At 53.7% G+C, this 24,362-nt stretch overlaps 1 protein-coding gene across 15 annotated transcripts in view; it reads left to right on the top strand.

The window, feature by feature from the left end:
• The window catches only part of Dab2ip (DAB2 interacting protein), a 178,003-nt gene that overhangs the window by 138,005 nt on the left and 15,636 nt on the right, over positions 1-24,362 (top strand). For 11 of the 15 annotated variants that reach the window (XM_051166708.1, XM_051166707.1, XM_051166712.1 and 8 more), the window contains 6 exons: positions 15,296-15,449; positions 16,467-16,565; positions 17,324-17,893; positions 20,364-20,508; positions 20,600-20,744; positions 22,843-23,079. In XM_051166708.1, coding sequence (XP_051022665.1) covers positions 15,296-15,449; positions 16,467-16,565; positions 17,324-17,893; positions 20,364-20,508; positions 20,600-20,744; positions 22,843-23,079 — 1,350 coding nt within the window. Of the gene's footprint in view, positions 1-345; positions 997-5,663; positions 5,688-15,295; positions 15,450-16,466; positions 16,566-17,323; positions 17,894-20,363; positions 20,509-20,599; positions 20,745-22,842; positions 23,080-24,362 lie in introns of those variants that run through there. The other 4 variants (XM_051166713.1, XM_051166714.1, XM_051166719.1 and 1 more) reach the window with 4 other exon arrangements.

Genomic DNA, 24,362 nt, shown 5'->3' with positions numbered 1-24,362 from the left:
CCTGGAGAGAGTTCCCGGGAGCAGTGTAGCCTGGTGGGAGTCTGGACTGCTGTGGGTTGGGTGAGAACTCCAGGGATTCCCTCAAATCTCCATTGTTCCAACTCCTCCTTAATCTAGTCCAGGCTGGCTGGTCTCAGACCAGCTGGGAAAATACATTCTTAGGTGCCAGCCGCCTATCAAGCCCCTGCCTTTTGACAGGCCTGGAGCAAGGTGTTCTGGGCTTACTGGGCTGCACTGGTAAGGTTCTTGGGGGGGGGGGGACGTTACAACAGAAAAGCAGCATGACCTCAGATCTCTGCTATGAAGAACATGGAGCAGGGTGATAATGGGCGTGGGAGAGGGTGGGAAGGGCCCTCCCAAGGCTGATCTTTTGATCTGAGACCAGAATGCATCCCACTGGGGCTGCCCCGCATTGGCTATCGCAAAGGCCCAGGGGCGGGACTCCAGAGGGCAGAGCCAGCACTCCAGGGGAGGTGCTTGTGGGACCTCTGGGCTTCTGGCTTCCTGGAGTTGCTCCTGCTAGTCCCGCCACAGGCCCTGGGAGCTTCCTGCTGCTGGCTGGGAGAAGCTGTTTATTTTCAAGAGCCCTTCTGACTTCTTGGACCTGGAGGCCTCGTGGTTACCTGTGTGGAAGACTGTAATTTTCCTCTTGTTCTCTGGGGAACCGGGAAAGCTCTAGATGTTGTCACCTCTGTGTGCTTAAGAAACTCTTGGGAGTTTCAGCCTGGAGGACATGGACTCGGTGTGTGCTCTGTGTTAAGGGGAGAACCCTTTGGATTCACCTCTTAGATGTCCACCCTGGCCACCTGGGTCTGTGCCACCCTTAGGAATGGGCCTCTGTGGCCTTGGACTCCTCAGTGACAACTTTGGCAAGATCCTGTGCAGGTCTGGAGGTGCCACTCTCTGGAGGCCCAGCCATCCTCGGAAGCCTCACCTGGCCCCTGGGCCTCAGGTGCCCAGGTCAGCAGAGAGGCCTACACTCCTGCCATTGCCAAGGTCTGTGTTTGGATGTGCAGGGAAGGGGGAAGAGGACACAGTTTTCTGCTCCTTGTCCTGTGTGTTCAGCCAGGTGTGGGGTGTGGGGCAGGGCTGGAGGCTGAGGGGCTGGTTCTCCTTGGAGGTGTGGCACTAGGAGGAATGGTCAGACACCAGCCACAGGGAACACAGGCCTAACCCAGACCTCTGCACATACCTCCTACTCTCAACAAAGAGAGCAAGGGAGCATAGGCCTGGGGCTGGGCTGCTGAGGAATGGGGCTTCCATTCCTTCGGAGCCAAGCCCTGCCCTTGGGGAACGAGGACCAGGAAACCAACAGGTGAAACTGTCGAGGCACCTACAAGCTGTGTGCCCTGTGCCCTGGCTCTTGATCCTGGTCCAGAGAAGCCGAGGCTGGGTGCTTTGAGCAACCTCTTCCTGGGCTCTCAGCAATGCTGTGTACTATCCCCGCCCCCACGGCTCTCCCTGCCACTGCCTCTCCACACAGATTTAAAAGTGAGTCTGTCTCTTTCCTTGCCGAGAGAAGCCTTTCGTTCTAAAACTTGTACTGATCTAGACACTAACAAGAAATCAAGGGGCTTCAGAGCAGAGACCCTCTCTCCTCCTGCTTGAGCAAAGAACATCAGAACCTAAGACGAGTTTGCGTCTCCTCTGGGTTGAAGGGTAAGGATTGGCTTTCTCTGAGGACCTGCCTGCCATCACCCTTCTGTGTGCCAGCAGCTAATTGGAACTGCTACATGTGCCTCTTGTCCCCAAGAAGGACTAAGCTGCCAGGCTGCTGTGGCTCTGAAACCTGCCTCCTCACCTCAGTGGGTGTGGGGGAGGGGTGCTCTGGATTTCTTGTCTTCTTGAGTTTGGTTCCTTGGCTCCTCTGGCTCTAGGTTTGCATATGTTGGTTCATAAGTAGAGGTTACATCATATCAAATACTCTCTTAGGACAGACGCAACAGCCATAGCCGCTGGCCACACACGGCTTCCCTTATGGTAAGACATAGGTAAAAATAAGTAAGTGATACCTGGCTGCAAGCCCGGGATTGACTTTATTCAGCATCTGTATCCCAGTTCCTAAAACAAGACCTGGCACATACTTAGTACCTAGTAAATATTTGTTGGCTGAATGCACAAGATGCTCTGGAGGAACCGAGCCAGGTGTTTGCTGAGGAGGCAGGACAGGACCTAGCATAGACTGAGGAGTCCAGGAAGGAAGGTGAATTCCAAGAAAACAAGAACCGTCCCCAAGGCAGGTGGAGACCCAAGAACCTTGGCATTGCTAGGTGAGGCCAGCATAGGCACACGCTAGTAAAAATGGAAGGGTTTAGAGCGGGCTCAGGGAGGCTTTGGTGTTTGCCTGGTCCTCCTGCACTTATCGCTTGTTGTTGTTTTTTGCTTAATTTTATTTAATGTGTGTGAGTGTTTTCCCCCTAGTGTATGTGTGTGCACCATGTGTCTGGTGCCCACTGAGGTTAGACCCCTTGGAACTGGAGTTACAGATGGTTGTGAGGCTCCATATAGGTGTTGAGAATCGAACCTGGGCCCTCTGCAAGAGCAGCTAGTGCTCTCAATCCCTGAGCTAGCTCTCCAAACCCCAGTGGAAGGTTTTAAGAGTTTTGCCTTCCTAATGGCCTTCTGGCTTCTTAGTGGAGTGGGGAAGTCTAGTACAGGACAGATTGCTGGCCCTTTGGCCTCCCACAGGAGAAGCAGAGTTGGTGAAAGGGGTGTTTTAGGCCTGAGGTTCTCTGGGGAATGGAAAAGGCTGAAGATATGCCACCCACTTGAGATAGGAGTCTGGGAGGTTGTGGTACAAATTGGATTTGTGAGCACACTGGAGTATTTAAAGCTATGGGAGTGGATGACATCACCTCAGGGAAGCATTTTGCTTCCCAAATCAGAGCCCTGTAAAGCCTGGAGGGAAGTTAAGACAAAGTGACCCGTGAAGGATGAGGGGCCCCTGATGGGTGAGGGCCTAGGTTCAGGCAACTCAAAGGCCTCTGGTGGTCAGAAACCTGACATATTGAATAGAAGGAGCTTCAGGTGACCCAACTATCCTCAGTAGGTCTGACCTTGGTGGCCTATCCAGAGAGGCTACTTCAGGACACATCCCCCCAGATGTCAACAACAAATGGTGCTCCCCTTGTAGCTCTCTGGATTGGCTCTATGGCTGCCCTGGATGTGTTTCACTTTTGCAGGCTCCTGGTGACTCTTCTGCCCCTGCCCCTGCCTCCCTCCCGTTCTTTACTTGCATGCTTTGCCCTGGATGCCAGGCCTGTATCTGGGCCTGCTGGCTCTGTGGCCTGTAGGGATCTTTCTCAGAGTAGAGGTAGATTTCTTTACACTAAAAATGTCTTGGTGAATTTGAAGTCTTAGCAGACTTTGGTTGCTAGCTCCTTTACCTCTGTCCTAAGGCCTTACTGGCTCTGGGGACAGTTTAGAATGTGTTTGGTTTCTTGTGCAGAGTTAGGGACAACCTGTAGCCTAGTAGACAGCAGACCCCTGGTGGGTTTGCAGTGTCTGTTGAGTGAGTAATTGAGATGGTTGAGCCTTTGAGGATCTCACTTGCTTGGCTAAATGTCTTTTCTGCATTTGGTTAACCGTTGTTGTTGTTGTTGTTGTTGTTTTTTACTTGTGCCGCCTATATTACTTAATTTTATACACTGAGGCCCCGGAAAGTGAAGGCCTTGCAGTTGCTAAGAAACATAGCCAGAATTGTGGCTGAGACATGACAAAGCCCCCAGTCGAGAGCTGCGTCTCAGGAGCCAGCCTTAGACTGTACCAGGACTGGAGGCATTCCTGCTACCCTGAACCTGTTTACTCTGGTGCTGTCCCACAGCCAGCAGACCCATCACACTCCAAGGAGCTAGAGGCCCCAAGCTGAGCAGGCCTTGGGGTGTTTGTGTAGTGGGGACTCCTGGCTATGAGGAAGGCTCTTTGTGCAGCAGCTGGAGGTAGCTTGTGTGACTAAAGCAGCACTTTCTGTGTAAGGGCTTGCTGATGTCAGAAGCTCGGGAGACACCTGAAGGGGGAACCGAGACCAAAGATCAGGAGAGAGATAGGCTCCATCCGGGGAGTTGACCTATGCTGCCTCTCCTCCGCAAGACCCCAGGCTTAGGGCTCCTTCCTTCTTGGCCTCTGCCTACTCATTGGACCTCAGCCGGGCTGGACACCAAGCAGGCTCTTTGCTGCGTTAAAGGATTTGGCTTGATCCCATCTTTTCTCGGGCATTATGGTCTCTAGGGCAGGGCAGTCATCTCAGTCATCCTGCAAGGCATCCCTGAAAATTCTTTCCCAGAGGAAAATGACTAGCCTCCATCACTACCCTGAAAGCTTGTCCCTGGTTTGTGCCTCCCAGCATGCCCAGCACCTTCAGCCAAGCAGGAGACCAGCCTTTGCTAGACGCTCACTGAATGCCAGGCTTGTTCTGAATCCTGGGAAGTAAATGCTGTTTTGAATTAGCCCTATTTACAAAGGAGAAAAGTGAGGGAGGCTCAGAGACATGACAACTTGGTTAAGAGTACACAGGTAGCAAGTGGCATGGCTCAGGTTTGAGTGCAGACAGCTACAGATTCTCAGATTTCTAGGCCTGTTGAAACAGTGAAATCCTAAATCCTCAGTGCCTAGCCCTTCCCATGTCAGGCCTGCAGCTTCCGGGTCAGCCATACAGCACCCGTCAAACCCAGCCATTCTGGGCCAGAGTGGCCCACCCTTTTTGGCCACCTTCTCAGATCAGGTCCAGGCAGTCACACATTTTCCCTCTCTCTTCCCTTGCCCAAGCTAAGGGAAGGGGAGCCCCCATTCGGTAGGTCTACCTCCTCCATCCCTGTGGACAGACTGTCTGAGTCTTGGGCTAAAAAGACATTGGCTTTACCTGTTGTCTCTGTCCACACAACCTGTATGTGAAGAAACTGCCGGCGGGGGGGGGAATCGATGTGTGTCTGTGTAGTGTCCATACATCTACAGAACCTGCAGACCATCATGACTCCTAGCTTTTGTCTCCTTTTGGCCGTTGTAATATAAGATACAGGAAGTAGAAGAGACCTCAGAGGAAGTAGAAAAAACCTCAGAGGGTCTTGCGGGTCTGGCCTGTGGGTTGAATCCTCACCCGGCTGTGTAATCCCGGAGAAGCCCTCTCTTGACTTCAGCTTGTTCCTCTGGAAGATGAGATGACGGTACCGCCTGCCTGGGGAATGGGAGGAGTAAAGCAGACAGTGTTATGAGTGCTAAGTCACATGTGCCTGGTAAATAGTGTTTTTTTCCCCCCAGAACTGTCCATGTTTGCTATATGAGAATTCCTCTTGCTGTTTCTGTTTCAGATGCTTTGGGACCTTAAAGTGAAGTTTGTTGCCTATGTTGACTCTTAGGAATTTTGCCTGAAGTCTCCCTTAGAAGCCTGAGGCTGCTGATCTGATCATGACTCATGGACTATTATTTCACTTTTCCTGCTTCCTGTACAGAAAAGGGGATCTGTACCTTTAAGTTCCCGCAGACCTGGTCGGGACACTGCCCCTTTAAGAGAACATTACAGAGAGTTGGAACATGGCTTTTGTTTAACTAGCTGTGATTAGTCCCAGTGGGTAGGGCTGGAGTGCTATGTCTAGAACCAGAACACAGCTGGACTGACTGAGGCTAGGGAAAGCTGGGTGGCTAGCCTCACCTCTGCCTCCAGCTTGGTAAAGTGGTAGCTGTGTTCAGGCATGGTGAGTAGCCTCAGTAGAGGCTGAGCAGAAGGGAGCCATTTGTCCTCCTGGGCCCAGGGAAGCCTGGGTGAGCTGGGGCTGCTACCGGTACTAGATGGAGTGATTGTCACGGGTGCCCTGCCTGGGAGGGACCTAAGTTTCCAGCGATGGCAGCTCTACCCAGATAGTCACTACTGGCCCAGAACTTAGGAGCGGTTAGGATAGGTCTACCTCAAGCAGGACACCAGCAAGAGTGCTGCTGCTGCTGCTGCTGTGCTGCTAGCTTAGGAGCCAGGGGCCTGGTGGAGGTGCTGCTCCCTGCAGGCCCTGTGACGTTGTAAACAGGGAAATGCCAGGAACTGCTTGGAGCACTCTGATCTCTGAGGAGTCTGGCCTTTGCTCTGGTTGTCCAGCTGGGCGGGGTGGAGCTGCGCATGCTCAGGCTTGGGCCTTACCACCTCCCCTCCCTTCTGCCTCAGCTCCAGGTTCTGTCTGCTGCTGAGTGCTTTGGGGGTAGCTGGAGAGGTTGTCAAAAAGCAGAGTGTGTCTCTGATAGTCTTCACTCGGAGCCTTCTCGCCTGATTGTGACTACCCTCACTCATTACCATGCTAGGGGCAGGTAAGACTGCCTGCCGGACCCTTCTCACGGTGTTCCAGACAGGGTTACCAGCTGACGAAGCAGGGTCCAGTGCACTTACACCACCTGGAGTTCCTTGAAAGTTGGTATATTTCGCCACACAGTTTCTGTAGAGCTGGTGAAAACCTGAGGCATCAACAGACAAGCAGACCGGAGTTTGGGATTGGAGCTCATATGCCCAAGCCTCCCTGCCCTGTGCCTGTGAACTGTGCACTGGGAGCACTGCAGAAGCCTGTGGTGGTAGAGCTTGCTCATGCTCGCTCCCTCCCTCCCTTCTTGGAAAAACATCTTGCTATATAGCCTATAGCCTAGGCTAGCCTGAAACTCGATTTTCCTTCCTCAGCCTCTGAGTGCTGGGATTACAGGTTGTGTCACCACACTGGACAAGTGACCACTGAGCTAGGCTCAGACAGGAAGTGAGCCTACCTGCCAGGAGTGGCTCACCTTGAGCAAAAGTGGGCTGCCCATGTAGTGGTTACCAGAAGCGTTGAACAGGGCCCAACTGTTGGCCTGGTACACACTGATGTTAAGTGCATTGGCTTGATCTCTGGGATGCCTTGGGCCAGATGGCAGATGGTCATCCTAGTGTTACTTAGAGTCAACTAGTGTGTTGTGAGGGCCATCTCCAAGCCTCAGTTTCCCTAACTGTAGTCAGATGAAAGGAACCAAAGGGAATGTGAAGCCAGTGCCTTGGTGTACTTCCTAGGTGGGTGGCTTAGCAGCAGATGGCTGTGTGGGGACTTGAGCCCCCCCTGCTTTTCTTTAACATGCCCCCCAGGGGGTTCTAGTCTGGCTTTTAGTGTAGGAGCACAGGTGCCCTCTCGCTGATCTGCTACTGGTGAATGTTCCTGGCTGCTTCCTGCCGCAGGCTGTTTGAGATATGGTAGCTTTGTTGTCCCCTGTGGGTCTGCAGGCTCAAGGAGGATATCAGGAAGGCAGTCAGCTGTTACTCTGTGCTCAGGACGGGTGGGTACCAGTGCAGTGTAGCCACAGGATAGTCCACTTGACAGGTGAGAAGGCTGGCCCACATTTCCCCCCACTCCTCTCCTTCCCCTTTGTGTCTGCTTCGTATCTGGAACAGCGCCTGGGTCTTGGGTGGAGAAGATGAGGCAGAGAGTGCTGCTTGTGCCCCCACCTCCTGAGGTGGAGGACTGGGCCTTAGGCTAGTCAAGGTGGATTGCCAGCTTCCCGTGGAATGTTAATGCTGCCGTTTTGGCTGATTCTGGACCTTTATTTCATAATCATTGTCTATGAGGCTACTCTTAGAAGTATTAGTTGATAGGGTTGAGGGCCAGTCAGGAATTGTCCCACACTCAGGATAAAGGGACATCTGGGTGTGTCCCTGGGCTGGTATCCACTGAGCTGTTCACAGAACACCTTGGTCAAGGGCCTTGAAACTTCTCCAGTGCAAGGAGAAGGTGGGGGTGGGGGTGACAAGCTGAGGTGGCTAGGGTCAGAGCCCCGAATGCCTGCCGTGCCATACAGGGATGCAGGTGGAGACACTTTCCCTGGGGAGATGGAGGCATGGTGAAAGCTTGGAAGTGTCCTACTGCCTGGTCTTTTTGAGTGGCAGACTGAGCCTGGAGTTTCCTCCTGGGAACCAGGGAGGGCTAAGAGCTTAAGTAGCAGGGGGCATTGGGCCTCAGCTCTCCTTGGAGTTACTCAAATCTCATCCTGCTGAGTGAGTGTTCTCAGAGTCTCTTTTCAAATTCAGGGCACTTGGCTCATCTACTGAGAGTTATGAATGTTTAAAAACTGCTTTGTGGTCCCCAAAGTAATTTGACAAGTCTGACAGCTATTGATTAAAAACCCAAAATTATTCAAGCTGCAGGATGGGTGGGGGCTGGGGGGGGCGCGGAACCTGGATTAAAACGTTTTTGGTTTTGCTCATCCCTACTCAGGGAAGTAGGCTGTGAAGGAAAGTGTGGTCTCAGGGGTCTTCAGGCTCCACTGGGTGCCTAGTCCTGTAGGGCAGGGTGGGGGTCTCTTGGCGTGCTGGAAGCTGCCTTCTGTGCAGGAATGAGACCAACACTGGCCCAAGTCCCTCCAAGTAGCAGGGAGGCATTAGTGTTGCACTGTTGCTAATAGGAACAAGAGATCAGCCCTACAAGTGATGGCCATTCTTGGGTTTATTTGGGGACTTATGTAGGACTTTTCTGGTAGCTCAGCACATGAGGAAACAACCCTGAGAAGAGAGAGAGCTTGTTTAGGATTTGTGGGTTCAGAGGAAACACTGATTGGCCCAAGGTCTCAGGTGTGTTAAGGATGGAGCTAGAATGGGAACCTAGGGCTCCTTGGCCTAGTTCTTTCCCTTCCTGTGTGAGACAGGAGGCATGGACCCTTGATGGGGAAGCAGCTGACAGGGTGACCAGGCCACCCACTTCACGGCTTTCAGTCTGGATTTGCGAAGCCATGCCCTCTGTGAGTGGTGTGGCAGAATCACCACCGAGCCTGGGCTCCTTGGGCCTGTTTGAAGCCCTGCTGTCCTTTTTGCTTTGGATGACACCTCCTGTGTGTGGTTGTTGGAGAAGGCTGAGACATGATGTGACGTGAGCATGCCAGCGTCCTCTGGGCAGCACTGGTGATGGGCCTCAGTTTGCCTTGTAGCTGGTCATGAGCTGTCTCGACTTGGTTGCATTCTATTTACATCCTCATACCTGTGTGGAAATCCCAGGGGTTGTGTGAAGGCAGGAGGCCAGGGCCTAGTATATATATGAAGGGGGGTGTCATCCAGCTTCCTGAAGACTCTGCTAGGGTCTACTTCAAGTTCTAGACTGGGGGAACCCAGGCCTGAGAGGGACGATTTCCTCTAGGCTTTCTTGCCAGGAAGTTTCTCAGGCTGCCAGGCCAGCCTCTGCCTTTTTAGGATGTTGTTTGTTGCCCCAGGGTTCAGGGAGCCACCAGGCAGCTGTATTCTCCTTCCTTAATCCAGGGTTTTAACTGGGCCAGGAGTGAGTACAGGCCTCAGCAGCTAGTTCTCAGGCCTGACAGAGCTGAGGAATGGTGTTCCCAACAAGGCACAGCCCAGCTTCTGTCCAGCACTTGATTCCCAGGAGGCAGTGCGCTTGTCCTGACACGTTCCCGGACTGCATCCAGAAGTAGCCTGGGCCTGTCTTCTGCACAGGTAGAGGCCTGCTGAGGCCTACTGAGTTTGCCGGGTCCTCACTTGAGAACTGGTAGGCAGGCCTTCTGGTCTTTGGGTGGGTATCAACTCTGGAAACATGCTTTGTTCATGCTTTTTCCTATCCCAGGCCTAGTTTGGAATACCCATGCATTTTTTCTTTACCTCCTAAATTCACTAAAGAAAATTCATGGCCATAAAAAAGGTGTTTTTGTATTGTTTTGTTTTTGATGCATCCTTAGGCCACTGAGATTGGTCCTGTTCCTCAGACAGAGGAAGTTGAGTGGTTAGGGAATGAACAGAAACAGCTTGGAAAATACCAGAAGGGTAGCCTATCCTGGAATTGTCTTAACTCCTCTCCCGAACTTCATGGTTCAGAGGTGGGTAAAGAGAGGCAGCATGGTGACAAGGGGCTGATGGCGACTCCTGGCACTGACTTGTCCTCATGAGCACACCGCCCTGCACTCTCATTTAACTTCACAGTGACCCCAGGAGCATTGTGTCTAGCCTCCTACCTGTGCATGGGAAACAGGCCTGGCGAGCTGAATGACGTAGGCACTTAAAGCTGTGTGTATTAGGTGGAGATGCTGGCTTGCTGCTCCAGCTGGCAACTGATCCTCAGTGTGCGGGCTTGCTGCCTGCTGGCATTTCTGTAGTGTCCTTCACGTGGGTGTGTTTGCTCCAGGGCTCACTCTCTGCCTGTCTGCCCTGTTACCCGGTAGTGCAGATACTCCTCCACCATATGGCTTTTAAAAATATTTTGTGTGTATGAGTGTTCTATGCACATGTGTATCTGGACACCCTGTGTGCGCCTGGTGTCCACAGAGGTCTGAAGACGGCACTGGATCCCTTGAAACTGAAGCGACAGCCAGTTGGGAGTTGCCATGTCAGTGTCGTGAATTGAACCCAGGTCTTCTGGAAGAGCAGCCAGTGTTCTTAACCTGCGAGGGATCTCCCCTGCCTCTGTGTTTTAAAGGGTCTCCCCAGACCAGCTCCTGTCCTTTGACTGCCCCCATTTGGAGACAGCCTGCCTGAACTGCAGCTGGCTTCTTCAAGTCCCAGCCATGCCCTGGGGCCACACACAACAGCTTCCTCTGTCCTCTCTGAGGTTTGGAGGGTGACCTTGAGCCCCCCTCCTCAACAATCTTACTGTAAACCCACCCACTCCTGGTCAAGTGGGCTGCTCAGTTGTTACAAGTTTTGTTTTTCAGTTTTTGGGCCCCCTCCTTCATTGAAACAATGGGGAATTTGCCTAACTTCTGTGTCTTTAACCTTTTAAGAGAAAAAGATCAGAGTTGAAAAACAGCTTGTGGGCTGGCGGGGAGGCTATCGGATAAGGCTGTGCCCCAGGAGCCGGACAGTGTCCCCTTGTTCCTGCTTCTAGGCCTCACAATAAGCTGCTGTCGGACTGGCTCTGCCTCCAGCAGCAGCTCCCCCTTGCTCATTCCTACATTTCCTGGGCCCTGGAACGAGCGAGTCACAAATAGCAGTCAGCCCTGCTGTGACGCTTGCCCTCTCTTGTACCCGATGGCTTCTGTGGGGTGATGGAAAGGCTGTGCAATATACTCGCAGATGTACTAGTAGAACCAGCCTTGGGCTCCTCTGAGCCATAGTAGTGGGACCTTTCACAGTTGCTGGCTACTACAAGATCTTAGGCAGGTTACTTCTCTTGTATGAAGTGCTGTGCTTCTGTCCTGACAGGGCTGTGGTGAGAGCAGGCAGTGTGGCATGGAGTAGGGTGCAGTCACTGATATGGGCTATCTGCCTGGAGAGACCAGGGACAGACAGCATGGGCTGGGCTTTGAAATGATGAGGTTTGGTCAGAAATGAAGGAAGGATAGTAGCAGGTATCTTGGTCAATAGCTGAAGTGATTTTTGATGCACGTTTGGCCACTTGCTTGGGCTTTGATTGGGGGGGGGTGGAACAGCTGCTGGAGAGAGTGGAAGAAATGGATCAAACCATGCTATGCAGAAGAGCAAAGCCAATGGAGTGTTCCAGGTGGGCTGGCCATCGAGTCACTCTCTTCTTCCCCACAGATGTGTAGGCCCTGATCAGACTGGCTCTCAGCAGTAGAGTTCAGTGTAGGTCTTAGTAGCTGCTGGCTGGCTGGCCGGGAGTGGCTGAGGATCTACTTTCCAGAAAGTGTGTGACTCTATTCTGTGGAGTGTATAGTGACAGGCCTCTGTTCCTAGAGAGCCACTGTGGGGCTAGAGAACTTGCTGTGTTTGAAAAGGTCTCAGAAGGACCAGGTGGACGGACTGAAATACTGCCACAGAGAACACCATGAGCCCCTCAGGTCCTGTCTCTGAGAAAGAGTATGCGGCAGTCAGTACCTTGATCACCCCCTTTTGAATCACCCTTGTTACTTCCAGGGAGTGGCCCCTTCAGCATCTGAACTCCTGAAGTCTGTTCTTGTCCTGGCTGACCTCACTGCCATCAGGTTCAACTTGACTGCTGGGGTCCTAGGGGCCTTGGCCCAAGAACTCTGAAGCTCTGAACACTGGAGCTAAGACAAACCAAGCCTACCCACAAGGAGTCCCGTACCTGGCAAAGGGACAGCAGTGTGATGTTTCCAAACATGGTCTGGCAAATGTCCCTGCTCACTCAGGGAATCTGGGGGAAGACTTGACGGAAGAAGGGCTTGATGCTGGATGTTGAGTGTGGTCATTCCAAGGCAGAGCAGTCACGTGCTGAGGACACACAGGGACTCCCTGGGGTGGGGCAGCCCAGCAGGCAGGCTACTAAGCAGTGGGCCTGGACAGATGGAACAGGCCGAGTGACTCCAGCCAGCAGCCCAGTGTGGGACCAGGGCTGGGACCGAATCTTGTATTCTTTAGGGGACACCTCAACCTGTGTCACACTCAGTGGCCTAGGAAGTAGCAGTTGTCTCCAGCTCTTGTTCTTCCTCAGTGTATGCCCAGTCCTACTCTTCTCACTCAGGGCAACAATCCCTCCTTTCTCAGATAAGGAAATGGACCCAAGGAACAAGAGAAGGAGGGAATCTAGGCCTCGACTTCTTGTGGGCTGAGGGCCCTGCATTGTCTGTTGGGCTTTTGAAGAGTCTAAGGTGATACATGTCATCTGGCTGGTAGCCTAGCCTTTCCCTGGGTACGGCTCTTCTCTGGTGAGGGCAGGCATGTGGCATGGGACCTGGGCCTGTCATAGACATGTGACACAGTTTCTTTGAGTACAGTAGTCGCACAGTATAACCCCCTGTGAGATGTTCAGACCCAGGCTGTGGAGTTGATCCCCAGGTAGAGGTCCCGGCTGGAGGCATTTTGCCTCGCTTAGTGTCACCTTGCCAAAAGGATTAAGACTTTGGTCTCCAGCGACTACAGAGAACAGGGAAGGAAGTCAGCAGAAGCCTGAGCTAGATGGCCATGCGCTGGCTGCTCTCCCGCTCCACCTGGCCTTGGTCAGCCAGGAGTAGGGAGCGAGCGAGGCCCTAGACACTGACTGCACGTGGCAGCTTGAGGGCAGGACTGAGTGCGTCTCCCAGCAGCAAACCTCTGGCAGATCAAACAAGCTCCTGAGCCTTTTGTAAAGTAGGTGGATGGGGGAAGCAGGTGGATAGGGTGAGCTGCTGAACCGGCTAGGTGTCCAGCCTGGGCTGGTGGGGCGTGTTTAAGATCACCTCTCACCTGGGAGTAGAAAGGGAGCCAGGCAGGCCAGTGCCTGCTTACCTCCTTCCACCCGAACATCCCAATAGGGAGGCTGTGCCCTTGGAGCCAGGGTAATTTGGGGTGCTCATCTCCCTGCCTTGCTCAGCCTGGCATGTCTGAGGCTGGAGGTGAGAGCGAAGTAACCTAATCGTGTGTGAGTGGAAGGCATGGTTGGGTAAAGACCTGCTTAGACAGATGGAGCAGGTGTCCAGAGGTGTGCTACAGACATAGGCAGGGCTGGCTTCCTGGAATGGTGGCTCTTAAGCCAGAGATGGTCCTGCTGGATCTAGAACCGAATGACCATTTCCCTCACTCAATTCTATTCATCTTACCAACTGTCCCTGCAGGCATACCCTAAGGCTTGCGACACAGCAGTTCCTTCTGGGCCAGCATGAGATTAGTATGTGTCAGAAACCTGGAGCACAGAGGGGTGGTAGACAGACTCCCAGCTCTGAGGGAAGGGAAAACAGATGTGTGCTATGAGCCTTCCAGTCTTGCCACCACCAACCAGGGCCCTGCCAGGGAGCAGGTGGCCAGGGAGACCCTGGAGATGTAACCTCTGCTCCAGGTCTCCTTCTTGGAGCCATATTTGGGGATAGGCAAGACAGGACTGCTGGATTGTGGCCAGTTGGCTTGGGCTAGTCCAGAAGCCTTCAGGGCTCTGAGCTTCCCTTCAGCCCTGTTTCCCTGGAATCTTCCCTGGGAGGCTCAGACCGGCTGGAGCATGTCTGGGACAGCATGGGGAATGAGAGGGGAGGTAAAGGTCCCTAGCCACTGGGTCTAGTCCTGGTTTCTTGTGGTCTAGCATGTTGGGCTCTTCCAGCTCTCGGTTCATGTGAGCAGGCCCAGGGTGAGAAATCATACCTCACACTCGTGCCCCCAGCGCTGCACGGTGACCCCAGGTCTCCAGCTCCTCCCTTTTCCTGACCTCATCATATCTGGCTCTTAGCTGGGTCAGAAAGCACCCTGATTTCACCTTGTTCATATAGGATCCGGCTATCAGCCCAAAGGGGTGGTGGGGCTCAGCTCTTCCTTAGGCCACGTGACCTCTCCAGCATCTGAGACAGGAGGTCTCTTCCGTTGAGTTATGAGGGTAGGTGGTTTGTGAGGTAGGCTGCTGACTGACAGCAGTGGTCAGTGCTGAGGTGGGGAGAAACACCTGTCTAAACAGCTAGGTTGTCGGCCGGGCAGAGAGGCGATGGTTTACCTTTGTAATACAGCACATTCTAGGAGAGGACGACAGGATGACCTGTTAGGTGCAAGCAGGAACAAGTGTCCATTTTCCCTTCCTGAGCTGCAGTTGCCTTCTCAGGCATGTGCTGATGGGCTGCAGGAGACCAGCACCCTCTGGACCTGGGTGGCAGGGGCATGGCAAGCTGGTCCAGGCATACCCACTGCTGTGCAGCCTGTGAAGCCAGTGGGCCTAGGCCGGGCGGAGCCACACACTCGGAGAATGCTGAAGGAACATGAATGGGCTTCTGGCCAACTCTAACCTGCCTCAGCTCCCTCCTGGCTCTGCCCAGCTCCTCAGAGGCCCCCTTTGTACTGTGAAAAGGTTGAGTGGGTCTCCCGGAGTTGCCTGGGTAGCTCTTCACACAAGGGGCTGGGGGATGGAGATGGCTTACCTGGAGCTGCATGAGAAGTGTACAGCATTTCCAGGGCCAAGCCTATCCGGGACTGTGTGAGTCTGTCTTTGCTTGGTTAGCAGGTGGCAGTGTGTTTGTAGTTCTGGTAGGAAACTGAGGTCCCTGCTACCCGGCGCCTGTGGGAACTCTCCACACTGTGTGTGGTGCTGGCAGGATGGAGCAGTGCATAGGAAAGGGCTTTGATGTTAGTGACAGCCTTGATGAATGCTAGGACAACGGCCAGGGCAGAGGACAGGGTAGCAAAGGCCCCAGAAGCCTACAGGGTCACAGATCTTTTCTGCAGGTTTGTGAGGACACTGCAGAGCCAGGCCAGATCCTGCCCTGGACACAGGTGGACAGAGACCTCAGCAGCTTGCTCTCTCACAAAGGAACACCATCTTCAGAGTGCAGTGTGATGGGGAAAGGGTTGTAACAGCCCCGTCCTGTCTGTTGGAAGACTGAGAGTGGGGGTTGAAGGACGGATTTTTAGAAGCAAGACAAGTTGGCCAGGTGATGGGTAGAAGCCTGTTTGCTTCAGGCATTGTCGGGCCCTGTGTGACGTGCCCATTGCCCATCTCCCCAGGTCCCATCTGATGCCAAGGCTGAAGGAGTCTCGGTCACACGAGTCCCTGCTCAGCCCCAGCAGCGCAGTGGAGGCGCTGGACCTCAGCATGGAGGAGGAAGTGCTCATCAAGCCTGTTCACAGCAGCATCCTGGGTCAGGACTACTGCTTCGAGGTAGGCGTCTCCACAGATTTGCCCTGCTCACTGGGCCAAGCTTGCGCTCCAGACTGCCTGGCCGGCTCAGTGGCCCTGGCAGGGTACAGGTTCTTGGGAACAGTCTAGAATCTGCTCCAAGTTTTACACTATCCAGTTCCAGTGTTTCTGGGAAGGTTTGTATCCTGTCCTCATCCCCAGTAATCATACTTTGGGTAGAGGAGGGAGCCTACTAATGGCAAGCCAGTGGGACCTAGGGTGGCATGCTCTTGGCATCTGCCGTACTCTGTGCCCCTATATTCTTCTGGGTTAAGACTCAGGCCAAGGCAGACTGGACCCGGACTCAGGTGTCCATGCCTGGGCAGCTACAGAATGGTCACACCTTCTAGTGCCTAGGTGTGGGTCTGGTTTGTCCAGTGGAGCCTGCAGTTTTGGGGAGCAGCAGGGTCAGTGAGGGCAATTCTGGCCAAATCCCCCATCTCAGGAAAACATGAAGATTGCAACTAGGAGGTGAAGAGTATTCATACCGCCACGGGAAGTGGGGGTCTCAAGCCTGGCTCTTGTGGGAGCTCAGCTCACTTTTCTCTAGCACACTGTTAGGTCTCTATGGCCATCATTGCCACTGTTGATGGACAAAGGGAACCCCCAGAGAGGTCAGTTTAGTACTAAGTCTACCCTTGCTTTTCTCCTGGGACCCTCTGATCTGCCTTTAGGGAGACTGTGCTTGCGTAAGTTTGCATTCTGACTCTAGCAGGGTACCCCATTCTGTCTCTGTCGAAGTGAGGGAGGCCATAGTGAGGAAGCTGCTTTCCTACTGGGCAGGAGTGAGGTGGGTTCAGGAAGAGGAAACAGGCCCACACCAGAGGCCTGGCCGCTTACCAGCTGAGGCACAGTGGGACTCAGTGCACCACCCACAGGCGGCTCCTCCTTGCCCCTTCCTGTGGCTGCATTGTAGTCATGGTGGCATCTGACTTGCCCTAGCTGTCCAGCCTTGTTGCAGTCCCTTCACTTACAGCACCATCCTGTTTGTCCCAACAGGTGACAACGCCATCAGGAAGCAAGTGCTTTTCCTGCCGCTCGGCAGCTGAACGAGATAAGTGGATGGAGAACCTGAGGCGAGCAGTGCACCCCAACAAGGTAGGCATGTACCCAGTCTTGCAGACATGAGGGAACAGAGTCATGAGTCCTGAGTAGGGACAGGGCCAAGTGGACCTGGAAGGAATTGGAGTCACTGAGCTATGACAGTTGTTAGGTACTTCTTAACACTGCACCAAGAGGGAGCCTGGGCTGTAGAGCTGGGTGTCCCATTAGAAGTGGGGTCCCGTGTCCTGCCCGGAACCACTGACTCATCTGTTCAGTTCTAGCTCAGACACTCACACCCTTCTCCACATGGGGGCCCCTTGGTATCCTCTTATATTCTACTGTCCCTCGACTCCTCCATCTGTTTTGGGGGCCCTGACTATAACTGTTCCTTTGCCTGTCTTCCCAGATGACTTGTGGGTCTGAGCTAAGTCCTGGTTACCATGACATCACTAAAGAAGGGGGGGGCGGGTCTTAGCTCCAGTCACCTCTTAAGTTGCTTTATGGACCAGGAGACTGAGGAACTGGTGCCCAGCCTATACAGGGCGAGGCACTGTGCCGGCTTCCTTCCCCCATCTCACTCTAGGGCAGGGCTGCCTTCGTTCTGCTTTCTAGGAGGGCAAGCCTGGGCCCAGGGGCCTGCTGTTGGTGAGCTAGCTAGTGATCAGCAGGACAGACTAGATGAAGCCATGTCCTCAGGTGCTTTCCCTGCTTCTCCCCGTGCACCTCACCGCTCAGTTTCTCCCAGGTATCTGAGGGCTCCTAGGCGCCGGGCTGGCCAGTAGATAGGTAACCGCCCCCACTGACCACTCCAGACCCCTCTTACGCAGGACAACAGCCGGCGTGTGGAGCACATCCTGAAGCTGTGGGTGATTGAGGCCAAGGATCTGCCAGCCAAGAAGAAGTACCTGTGTGAACTGTGCCTGGACGATGTGCTGTATGCCCGCACCACGGGCAAGCTCAAGACGGACAACGTCTTCTGGGGAGAGCACTTCGAGTTCCACAACCTGCCGCCTCTGCGCACAGTCACTGTCCACCTGTACCGGGAGACTGACAAGAAGAAGAAAAAGGAACGCAACAGCTACCTGGGCCTGGTGAGCCTGCCTGCTGCCTCTGTGGCTGGGCGGCAGTTTGTGGAGAAGTGGTACCCAGTGGTGACCCCCAATCCCAAGGGTGGCAAGGGCCCTGGGCCCATGATCCGCATCAAGGCACGCTACCAGACCATCACCATCTTGCCCATGGAGATGTACAAGGAGTTCGCAGAGCATATCACCAATCACTACCTGGGGCTGTGCGCAGCACTCGAGCCCATCCTCAGCGCCAAGACCAAGGAGGAGATGGCATCCGCTCTGGTGCACATCCTGCAGAGCACAGGCAAGGTGAAGGTGAGTGTGGCTCCCTAGTGCACAAAGACTGCTAGCGTACACTGGCCTGTCTGCTGGATCTGTGTTATAGAACCTGCTTCACTTTGGAGGACTTGAGGGTGCTCACTGCAGTCTGAGGGGCTCCCTGAAATTGAGCACTGTGCTCTGAGTTGGGGGGTGGGGTCGCGTCATACTCTACCAGAGGCAGTGCTGAGCCCTGAAGACACATGGTGCAGTGAATGGACCAGAACTAGTAATGCAGAGTGGGCCTCCCCTGCTGTGCCCAAGCCCACATACCCAGTGGGATATCAGTTGACAGGCATCCCCAACAGGTGAAGCACCCTCACAGCCTGGCCCCAACCAACTCCTTCACACATAGCTTTTACATGTGCGCGCGCGCGCGCACACACACACACACACACACACACACACAACACACACACTTGCTAAGTGTAGACAGCCTGCCATGGCCCTACTGCCTTGCAGAAATAGGGATCAGAGAGCCGTGTAGATGGGCTTCAGAGCCAGAGAGGCCAGCTCCTGCGACTACCACCTCCTGTCAAAGCCTGCCACTCTTGACCCTGGTCCAGAAAGGACACCCGTTGACTCCACCCACATGGCTTAGAGAACAGAGTGTCTCCAGAAGGCACACGTTGTAACTCAACAGTGCATTGTTCTGTAGGCTTTGCTGGTGTGGTGAGATGCTTCCCAGTTACCATTCGTTCTCCTTTGGGGGTCGCTGCCTGCAGAGAGTGGGAGACACTGCTTAAGCTGTCCTAGCTGTCAGCACTGAAGGAGACCTTAGGTAGAGGCTCAGGGAATGATAAAACTTGAGAACTAATGGCTTATATGAGGATGGGGGGTCCACCCTGAGGTTAGGTGCTGAGCCCTCAGCCTGCTGTGGTCAGAGAGACCTATGCATGGAGCTGGGTTGGGTGCCCAGTGGGTAGAGCTCACTGGTATAAGACCCCCATGAGCCCTTATCAGCTCAGCTGTCCAGTTGGGTACTGGGGTGCTTTGATTGGAAGTCCTTTGTCCTCCGCCTGCTGGGCTGACTGGGACTGCAGAAGGACAGAGAGGGGAATGGACTCCCTTGCCCTGACTCCATAGTCCTGCCTTCCTCCACACCATCAGGACCCTCCTCCCCTTGTGCCTGCCTTCGGGCTGGCTGGGTAGATTGCCAGCTAGGCTAACTCTTGAAGTCCTACATGGTTTTTGCTGTTGTTTTCTTGTCTTTACATTTTTATTCTATATGTTTGGGTGTTTGGTTGTGCCTGCATGTATGTCTGTGCTTCACATAACATGCTTGCTTCCTACAAAGACTAGGAGACAGCCTTGGCCCTCAGGGACTGGAGTTACAGACGGTTGTGAGCCACCATGTGGGTGCTGGGAATCAAAGCTGCCTCTGAGGAGCAACCACGGCTCTTGACGGTGGAGCCAGCTCTCGAGCCCACATGCAGCTGCACTTTGGTTTGCTGGTTGGGTATGGGCTGGAGATTCTGGGGCCTGTGGAGAGGGTGGCTTGCAGGAAGGACCCCTTGCCTGCTGATGTCGTTTTAGTTGCTAGACCCAAGGGCTACTGCGGCTTAGGAAGCTAACCCTGTATGAAGTAGCCAGGAGGCATACTAAAGGTGATGGGATAGAAAGTAACTGATGTCTTTGGAACAATCTAGAACTGGTAGGCCATTCTTGAGCCAGACAGAACACATGTTGAAGGCTACCTATGCAATGAGGGTAGGTACTCCGCCCTCCCAAAGTGATAGCTGCACCCCCTCAGGTACAGACCCTGTGTCCTGACACCTCCTGCCCTCTCTCCAGGTTCTGTTTGCCTAAGCTGTATGCTTTTCCAGTTCCCACCCCAGGACTCCCCTCTCAATGAACTCTCTGTATGATCCTGGAGGGCTGTGAAGCTGTGGCGGCAATGCCTGGTCCCAGACAGCTGTGTGGCCTTCGGCAGGTTGTCTTTCCTCTCCTGCTGCCCACGTCTAGGAGTCATGTCTTACTCCGGTGCTCAGGTCTAGCACCTGTTACAGAAGGCCAGGAAGTCTGTAGCTCTGAATAGCAGCCACGTTGGAGCTTCAGAGGTCATGGGGTCCTTACCTCTGCCCAGGGTGTTTCTAAGATGTGATTCCAGGGGCCACCTGTAGCTTCCTCTCTGGCCTGCCTATCTTTCAGCCCTTCCTTTTGTTAGCCAGTCTGGCCTCAAGGTCTTAATTCCATATGTGGAAGGATCCCCAAAAGTTGGCACATTAGAATAAGGGGTTTCCAGAGCTCCAGACACCCTGGCTGGTGCTGGGCTGCTGTGCTTGGGCTTGGGCTTGAGGAAGGGAGCTGCAGTCCTGTGCGGTACCACAGCCAGAGGGGAGGTGTGCCTGAGCTCCTGTTCATGTTTTCCCATGGTCTGCCCCCCAAGTCAGTCTAAGACAGTGATAGTTCGGCCACTACATCAGCTCAGCCCAGGTTCCGCTCTGCTCCCTTCCTGTCTCCCTAGGACTTCCTAACAGACCTGATGATGTCAGAGGTGGACCGCTGTGGGGACAACGAGCACCTCATCTTCCGGGAGAACACACTGGCCACCAAGGCCATCGAGGAATACCTCAAACTTGTGGGTCAGAAGTACCTGCAGGATGCACTAGGTAGTGGGCACATTACCGGGCCAGCAGGTGGCAAGGGCTGGGCAGCGCTTATCAGCCCCTGACTGCCTTCTCCATGCTCACCCGACCACAGGCGAGTTTATCAAAGCTCTGTATGAGTCAGACGAAAATTGTGAAGTGGACCCGAGCAAGTGCTCAGCTGCTGACCTTCCTGAGCACCAGGGCAACCTCAAGATGTGCTGTGAGCTGGCCTTCTGCAAGATCATCAACTCCTACTGGTTAGTGCTGCCTGTCGGGAGCTTAGGCTTTCCTGTCCTTTCATCTTGCCTTTTCTGTCAGATGTCCTACCCCTGTCCCCACCCCAGGTACCAGGCACCTGACTCCACTGAGTTGCTGGATGGCTAGGTTCCATCATGGCCCTTTTTGTGTTCTTAAATGTAGGAAAGCACTCGAGAATATCTGTGAGACACGTTGTTGGTGTGCATGTGTGCCTGTGTGTGTGTATGAGAGCATGTGTGCCTGTGTATGTGTGTGCACGCATGCGTGTATGCATGTAAGCCAGGAACGGCAGTTTATCTGCACCAGTGACTAGTGAGCACTGGGCATATATAGATGTCAGTGTCAGTGCACGGGTGCAGCATGGAGCTAGAGCCTTGCTGTCCTGGCACCTACTCCCACAGCTCACACCTGTCTGTCCCTGGAGTCCTTTTCACACTTGCCTAAGTACTAGCTAGGCCTCCAGCTCAGATGAGCGAGCAAAGAAGAAAGGGGTGGCACTACAGTAGAAGAGGCTACTCATATTGGGGCCACAAATGGGTCTGGAATTTGTCCCTGGGAAGCTTCACATAAAGCCAGTTTCCCAGGCACTCACTTGTTCCTGAAGTGCACGTATGATGGCTGGCTGACGTGGTGCTAAGCCTGGTTGTGGCTAAGGTGCATGGGCCTTTCCCTGTAGGTCTTGCAGCCAGCCTGAGTACTGGGTTTGTTTCCACATGAGCTATGAACCGCCCCAAACCATACCTACTCCCCACATTTGTTTGGTTTCCCCCCATGCCATCTCCTTTGGCCTTCCACAGCCCGGCTGTATACCTGCTCCTCTGTGACCCTTCATGTCCTTTAATCATCTTACTTTGCAGCCAGGAGCACCAGCTCAGAACTGGCATGGGAAATTTTCCTTTGCTGTTCTCAAAGGATAGACAGAGGCAGGCCTACTGGTTGAACAGTGGCCTCAGGAAGGGCTCAGTGCCGGGGGTAGTGCCCACTTGTCCAGGTCCCTCACCTGTGTTGCATGAAGATGTTCTCCTGGGGTAAGGCAATAACTATAGAGCCTTGAGCACCCTTAGAACACACTGCCATCTCCCTGCTAAGCTGGATTCTCTGCCTTTGCTCTCCATTCCATGGGGAAGACGTTGTGTGGATAGGACCTTCTGGACAAGGCCACCAGTAGACATCACCTGGCTCAAGCAACAGGCCTGAGGGCTGCCTACCTTACTTCCCTAGGCAGCCCTGTTGGCTCAGCCTCATTTGTTGCCACGTGCCCTGTCTGCTGGCCTACTGTGGGCTAGCAAGGCAAAGGGAATGAGGACCAGGTCAGGCTGATCTAGTCTCAAGATGGATGTGAGAGCCTGGGTAGGCCTCTCAATTTAAAGCATTCAAAACTGAAACGCAGGAAAAGACAGGGCCTTAGTCAGGCTTCTACTTCTGCGCCCAGGACAGAGCCAGCGATGGGCTAGGTCCAAGGAGCACTGGCGTCTGCTCTGCCCCAGGATGAAAAGGTAGGAAAGCCACCTACAGAGATACCTGGGGGAGCCGAGAACTCTCGATGCCTTCTTATGCTGTCACCCCAGGAAAGTTTTTTTTCTCTCCCCATCTCGTGCATGGCAAGCTGTGTTCTCACTAGCTGATGGTACTCCCCCTGTTTCGTCCTTATGAGCTCAGTGGAAAACCCAGATTCCGTGACATCGTTCAGGCAAAGGCATGAGTCTCAATAGTGACAAATGGGAGCCCAAGGAACAGCAGTCTGCCTGCCCTGTTGGAGCTGAAAAATGTGTTTCCCCTGGGGAAAATGAGAGATAGTGTAGTGCCATTCTTGCCACTGATATTACCATGGGGCAGCTGTGCCAGCCTCGGTGCCAAGTGGACCCTTCACTGAGAGCCCACGCTGTGCTGCTGTCCCCTGACCTGTCCATTGCCCAGCAGCCCTGCCCAGTAGCTGGGCATTGGTCTGGGCTGCAGAGCCCCGAGCTCATGCTGCCATCAGCGTGGAGATGGGGTTGGAACATGGCATTTCATGTGACTCGGAACTAGATCTGGCCCTGTGCTGTCCTGTCCTTGGCACCTACCTGACCCCAGACCCATCTGTCTTTTCCTCCGCAGTGTCTTCCCACGGGAGCTTAAAGAGGTGTTCGCCTCATGGCGGCAGGAGTGTAGCAGCCGTGGCCGGCCAGACATCAGTGAACGGCTCATCAGCGCCTCCCTCTTCCTGCGCTTCCTGTGCCCTGCCATCATGTCGCCCTCACTCTTCAACCTGCTTCAGGAGTACCCTGATGACCGCACAGCTCGCACCCTCACGCTCATCGCCAAAGTCACCCAGAACCTGGCCAACTTCGCCAAGTGAGTGTTGTGGTCCCATGGGTTGCAATACACAAGGAAAGCAGCTTGGAGTGTGTCTGCACCTGACCTAGGCTAGTGCAGTGGCTTTGCTTCTGTCCCTTGTCATCCTCGGTTTCCTCACCACCACTTACTTCAGAATAAAACCTCCTCCACAGTCACCCTCCCAATAGCCCACATACCGTTTTGGTATGCTTCCTTGGATTTCAAAGGTGGGAAGACAAGATATTTTTTCCTTCTGCTTTTTTGAATTAACATATTATCATAACATGCCATAAGGATTCTCATATGTCTTTTAACACCAAGCTCCACTTTGCAATGAATGGCTGATTTCCTGAGTAGCTGGGCACTTGGGTTAATGCTGCCAACATATCGGCCTATAAAGCACTTCTGGTCGTTTTGGCCACATTCTTTTTTAAGATTTATTTATTTTATTTTACTTTATGTGTGTTTTGCCTGCATGTCTGTCTGTCTGTATGCATGCTTGGTGCCCATGGAGGTCAGAAGAGGGCATCAGATACCCCGGAACTGGCTCAGGATGGTTGTGAAGTACCATGTGCCTGGTAGGAATTGGATCTGGGTCCTCTGCAAGAGTAGCCAGTGCTCTCAAGTGCTGAGCCAACCCTCCAGCCCCCTTGGCTGCCTTGTTAGAGAGCGTAGATAAAGTGCTGGGGCTGGGTAATCTTGTTGTTAATTCACAGTTGTGATTGAGCCTTTTTCCAGATCTGTTTGTGTTGGGCCTGACTATACAGAGATGAGGCAGCTGGGGAGGCAAGAGTAGTAGATAGAAGGATGGGGGCCAAGGTGCACCCCAGTCTCAAAAGAGCTCAACGCTTGTGGGGAGAAAAGATGGGAAGGCCGGTCATTTAGCTCAAAAAAAACAGCATAAGGGCCTGGTGCCAACGGAATCTAGGGTCAAGACGAAGCCAGGAGAGGCCAGGAAGTGATTCGGGAGGGCTACAAAACCCTGAAGGCCACATGGTGCAGAGATGTACCACACGACGTGGCCCTTACCTTCTCTGGACCCTGAAAAGATCTCCACTGAGCAAGGTGTGACTGGTAAGAGAGCCTGAAGAGACCATAGCCACACTTCAGGCAAAAAGTGGCAGGCATTGGGGAGCGGAGGCAGTGGCTGCCAGGAATAGCACTGGCAGACTAGAGGGTGAAGTCAGCAGGCCTTGTCACTGGAGATGAGGAAGGGGAGTTGACCACTGCCGAGCTCTGGCTTGTCTAGTGGATGCTGATGTCTTCACTTGAGATAGGGAGAGCTAGAGGAGGGTACCAGG

The sequence above is a fragment of the Acomys russatus genome, chromosome 24, assembly GCF_903995435.1.
Source record: "Acomys russatus chromosome 24, mAcoRus1.1, whole genome shotgun sequence".
NCBI classification, from domain to species: Eukaryota; Metazoa; Chordata; class Mammalia; order Rodentia; family Muridae; genus Acomys; species Acomys russatus.
The sequence above is the reverse complement of the archived record's forward strand: the minus strand, read 5'-3'. Positions and strand labels throughout refer to the sequence as shown.